Source organism: Nematolebias whitei, chromosome 9 (assembly GCF_014905685.2).
Source record: "Nematolebias whitei isolate Nwh7 chromosome 9, NemWhi1, whole genome shotgun sequence".
NCBI classification, from domain to species: Eukaryota; Metazoa; Chordata; class Actinopteri; order Cyprinodontiformes; family Rivulidae; genus Nematolebias; species Nematolebias whitei.
The window spans coordinates 52,269,776-52,275,289 of NC_056506.1; the positions used below are offsets into that span (position 1 = coordinate 52,269,776).

General features: G+C 38.2%; 1 protein-coding gene across 1 annotated transcript; it reads right to left on the reverse strand.

Moving 5' to 3' along the window:
• Positions 1-762: 762 nt before the first annotated feature.
• Positions 763-1,749, reverse strand: LOC119414840 (dnaJ homolog subfamily C member 1; the record flags this gene model as incomplete). The annotated part of the gene is given in 4 exon segments (XM_037681962.1): positions 763-856; positions 934-1,031; positions 1,112-1,277; positions 1,703-1,749. Coding segments are annotated over 4 exon segments (405 nt in total), but the record flags the coding sequence as incomplete, so codon positions are not given.
• Positions 1,750-5,514: the final 3,765 nt, after the last annotated feature.

The window sequence follows — 5,514 nt, forward strand, 5'->3', positions numbered from 1 at the left end:
TTGCTGTGGAGGTTTGTTTGATGCCTCAAATCGTGCCCTGTCTAGGACACGGAGTGACAGATCTTTCTTTTATACCGTCTCTCCTCATGTTTTCTTTCCTTTTCTCATCTAAGCAAAATATTATTCTGAATAAGAATAAGAGGCCGCGCTGATTATTTTAGCCGCAGCTTCGTGCACTCCGCCCATCTTCGGACGACTGTACGTACATATTCGCGTTGTATATCGGTGCAATGCCAATAAAGTTTATTCTGATTCTGAACTGTCGGCGGACGCGCACAGCTGAGTAAAGGGGGCAGAAGATCGGAGCTGATGGGGTGTTTGTACTTTCATGGCTGTCAAAGCACATTAAATGCTTCCTCAGCTTCTGCCTGCATTGACCCTGCTCTGACATGTTGGATATTTTGTGATCTCACCCGTTTGGATCATCGGCCACGTGCGTCTGCTGAGTGCAGCGGCTGAATGAACGTCCATTTGAGCGATTGATCTTTGGCAGTAGTCCATCTGAAGCTTAAATGAACTTTTTACCTCTTTCAAGGCCGGTCAGCGCGCAGTCAAATGGCCGCCTGCGGCTGGTGATTGTATGGCAGGCCAAGTTGCCATACAATTGGATCATCAGCTGTGCGCATCTGCTGAAGCAATCAAAAGCCTGATACCGACCCGGTCCCCACATTAAGCACATTCTTATGGACAGGCCTAGCCCTAATCTGTGCGGGGCTGGGCTCCGGGTTCGGGTTAGAAATGACAGCTCTAGTTAGGACTTACATGGACAGTCTGCGGCAGGTTTTTTATCGACAGGTAAAGCCAGATGCTGAGCTTCAGAGGGAGGATGTCCTGCCAGTGAGGTCGCTCCTGGGTTCTGAAATAAAAACGAACAATTACAAACAAGCAGTGCAGTAACCAGGAAGTCCAGCAGTGATTCTGTCCAAGGCTCACCTGTCGCTGCGATCAGAACTGGTCCACTTGAGTTCTTCTGCAGGTCTGGTGCTCAGCTTCTTCTTTTTCTCTTTTTTCTTCTTACTCAGCAGCTCATCCTGGAGACATGGAGCTCAGGTCACATGAACCATAATATGATTGGCTGGCTAAGCCTTTGTGCTCTGATAGGTTGCCTCACCAGCTGCTTCTCCAGGTAGATGGACCAGATGACTGCATAGTGTCCCACAGTGAGGATGAGGAAGAGAAGAATGCCCAGCTCAGCATTGCTCATCTTCCTCACTCTTCTGTAGTAAAAGACTGGCTGCCGCCAATCAGGAAGTCCGTTCTCCAGGATGTCATCGTACCTGCAACCACGCAACTGTTCAGCTCCACGACTAACCGTGATTAGCTTTTAGGAACACTTTTGACATTCATTGGTTGATGGGAACGCTCTGAGCTTTGATTGACTGATGGGCAGGCATTGATGAGCAGACATCATCTTTTTTAGATTTGTCTTTACACGTGACCAGATTTGAGGTCAACTTAAAACTTAAATTTTCCCTTCACTTTTAAACTGTTGACATGAATGACCCAACAGCTCTGACAGAGAATAAGTCAGTGAAAGAATAAATAAGTTCTTCTACAAGAACCCGGATAACTGGATGTGAGTTCCTGTCAGAACCTTTTCTGTTTTAGTTTCTGGAGTGGAGAAGCTTCAATTAAAAAAACGAATGCTGCTGAAGGGTTAGAGGTCACAGGAGCCTTTCTATTATTAACATGTGTCCTTTACCTCCTCCGTCTCTGTTCATCCTTCAGAACTTCATAAATGGCCACCAGCTGAAAACAAACAAACAGAATGTCAGCAGCTGATTGCTCATCTTTGTTGTTTACTCACTTTTGTTGTTGTTTATTCATATTTTCTGTTGTTTTCCCATGTTTGTTGTTCTTGTGGTTGTTTGCTCAGTTTGTTGAGATTGTTTGCTATGCTTTTCATTCATTCAACCTTTACTTCTACAGGTTAGTCCCATTGAGCCTGGAGGACTCATGCACAAGAGAGACCTGATTTCAACAAAGAGTGATGACAACAATGGACAATCATAAAAGATGCGTACAAATTGAGAACAAGTGAAAATAAAATGGTATTTAAAAAAAATAACCAAAAACAGCTAAATTATAAGGTGATGTAGAAACTAAAAACAGGAACATGTCTGCGTTGGTTCTTGCAGGAACTTATCAGATTCTTAAAGCCACTTAGAGAGGTCAAAGGTCGAGAGCTTCAGATCTTTTTACAAGATGTTCCAGGAAACAGGAGCGGAGTAGGAGAAGGTCCTTTTGTCTAGTTCAGTCCTCACTGAGGGAACACTGCAGGTAATGATGTTTGCTATGTTATTATAGTTGTTCATATTGTTTGCTCTTATCGTTTGAAATGTTAGTCGTTAGCGAAGCTGCTTGTTTGCCAATTTTCTTGTTTTAGTGTGTAAAGTTTCTTGTTTTTATCAGCTTGTTGTTGTTTTGCTAAGTTTTCTCCTTTTATCAAAGTTTTTGTTTTCTTGTTTGCAGTTTGTTGTTGTCTGAGAATTTAAGTTATTCTTGTTAGCGAAATGTTTATTCGAAAATTATTGTTGTTTGTGAAGTTGGTTTTTTATCAGTTTGTTTGCAAAGTTTGTTGTTTTTGTTACTGAAAATTATTGTCTATTGTTTGTTCCACCTCAAACTTGTCCTAAATGCCGACAAAACCAAAGGGATGCTTTTTTCAAATAGGAAGTTGGTCCCAGAAGTTCTTCCTCCGATTTTATCCTCAAATGGTGTCCCCATTGAGTTTGTTGATTCCTATAAATATTTGGGTATCTTGGTCGACTCACATCTCTCTTTTAAGCTCCATGTGGAAAACTTGGTAAAGAAACTGAAAGTTAAACTGGGTTTCTTTTTCAGAAACAGATCCTGTCTAACTCTGAACCCTGAGGAACTCCTTGTATCTGTGACTTTCCTTCCCTCCATTGATCACGTTGACATTATTTACATGAACGCTCCTACAAGAACCCTGCAGATGTTGGATGCTGCAGATGTTGGATGCTGCAGATGTTGGATGCTGTCTATCATGGTGTACTAAGATTCATAACTGGCTGTAACTATCGTACCCACCACTGCACCCAGTATTCACTGGTTAACTGGTCACCATTAACTCCACACAGACTCTCCCACTGGTACATTTTCATCTTTAAATCACTTCTTGGTCTGCTGCCTTCATACATCTCCTCCTACATGTCTCTGTGTGAGTGCAGCTACAGCGTGCGCTCTCAGGACATCATTACCTGCAGTGTTCCCTCAGTGAGGACTGAACTAGACAAAAGGACCTTCTCCTACTCCGCTCCTGTTTCCTGGAATATCTTGTAAAAAGACCTGAAGCTCTCGACCTTTGACCTCTCTAAGTGGCTTTAAGAACCTGTTGGACTCCTGGCAGGGACCAACACAGACATGTTCCTGTTTTTAGTTTTCTATATTCGCCTTAGAATCTAGCTGTTTTTTGTTCCTCTTTTTGCCATATTATTTGAAAAAAATAAAAATAAATCTGTATGCCTTTTTATAACTGTTTATTGTTGTTGCTGTTGTCCATTGTTGTCATCATCCTTTGTTGAAATCAGGTCTCTCTTGTAAATGAGTCCCAGAGGCTCAATGGGATTTACCTGTAGAAATAAAGGCTGAATGAATGAATGAAAGTTTGCTAGGTTTGTTGATGCTTGTGAAGTTTGTTGTTGTTTGCGCATGTTTGATTTTGTTTGCCAAGTTTTGGTTGTTTGTCATCTTGTTTGCAATGTTTGTTGGTACTGTTTGTTCTCTTTGTTTACCATGTTAATTGTTGTTTTTTTGCTCCGTTTGTAGTTGTTTGCTCTTGTTTGGTATTTGCCAGTTTTGTTGTGCTATGTTTGTTGATATTGTTTGCTCTTGTTTCTAAGTTTGGTTGTTTTTTATTGTTTGCTTTTTAAAAAACGTTTGTAAAGGTTATTTTTGTTTTTTGCCTTTTGTTGTTGTTAGCAAAGTTTGTTGTTGTTTGCACTTGTTTATTGTTTGCCAAGTTTCTTTCATTTCATTTCTTTACGTATTTATTTATTTAAATTAGGACAATGCATATTATTCAATATGCTAGCAATGAACAACAATGTAAATATGCCGGGAGTTAACACAACAGCTAATTTTCATCTATTATCCTAAGTTCTTCTTGTTGTTTACTCATGTTTGATGTTGTCGTTTGCTAAGTTTGTTGTTGTTTACCAAGCTTATTGTTGTTGTTAGCTCATATTTGATGTTGTTTGCTAAGTTAGTTGTGGTTGTTTTTCTGATATTGTTTGCCACGCTAAATGTTTTTGCCATGTTTACAGTTGTTTGCTTATTTGTTGTTTGCTATGTGGTATGTTTGTTGACATTGTTTGCTCTTGTTGTTTTCTAAATTTGTAGTTGCAAAGTTTTTTGTTGTTCATTGTTGTAGTTTATATTTGCTGTCATTTTTTTAAAAGTTGGTTGATGTTGTTTGCAAAGTGTATTGTCATTTTTGGTTTTTAAAGTTTGTTGTTGCTGTTTGGTAAGTTTGTTGTTTGCCAAGTTTGCTATTCTTTTCCAAGATTGTTGTTTTTGTAGTTTGCAATGTTTTTTTTTTTGCTCACGTTTGTTGTTGTTAGCTCTTTTTTGAAGTTTGCCAACATTCTTGTTGTCATTAGGTCATGTTTGAAGTTTATTGTTTGCAAAGTTCGTTGTCGTTTGAAGTTTGTTGTTGCTAGCAAATATTGTTGTTTGAGGAAAAAGTTGTTGCTTGCTAACTTTGTTTGCAAAGTTTGTTGTTGATATTAGAAAAGTTTGTTCTTGTTTGATATAGTTGTTTTCTCATGCTTGTTGTTGTATGCCATGTTTCTCGTTGTAGCATGCTCATGTTTTATGTTGTTGCTAGTTGTTTGCTAAGTTTGTTGTCAGTTGGTTGGTTTGTTGTGGTTGTTTGTGAAATTTGTGATTGTATACAAAGCTTGTAGTTTGCAAAGCTTTTTGTTCATGCTTGTTGTTCTTTGCCAAGCGTCTTCCTCTTGTTAGTTTGTGTTTGCTGTTGTTAGTTGTTGTTGTTTTATAAGTTTGTTGTGGTTAGTTGTTGTTTGTTAAGTTAGTTTTTATTTGTGAAGTTTCTTGTCGTTTGTGAAGTTAGTTGTTGTTTGTGAAGTTTGTTTCTATTTGTGAAGTTTGTTATTTTAAAAATTAATTGTTGTTTGTGAAATTATTTGTTGTTTGTGAAGTTTGTTGTTTTTTGAGAAGTTAGCTGTTTGTAAAATTTGTTGCTATTTGTGAGGTTAGTTGATAAAGTTAGATGTTGTTTGTGAAGTGCGTTGTTGTCTGTGAATTTTATTGTTGTTTGTGAAGTTGGTTGTTTTTTGTGAAGTTTGTTGTTAGTTGTAGTTTGTTTTTTGTGGTTAGTTGTTTATAAAGTTTTGTTGTTGTTTTTTGTTAAGTTTTGTTGTTAGTTGTGAAGTTTGTTGTTCTTTGTGAAGTTAGCTGTTGTTTGTAAAGTTTGTTCTTATGAAGTTTGTTGTTGTATTTTAGTTGTTCTTTGAGAAGTTAATTGTT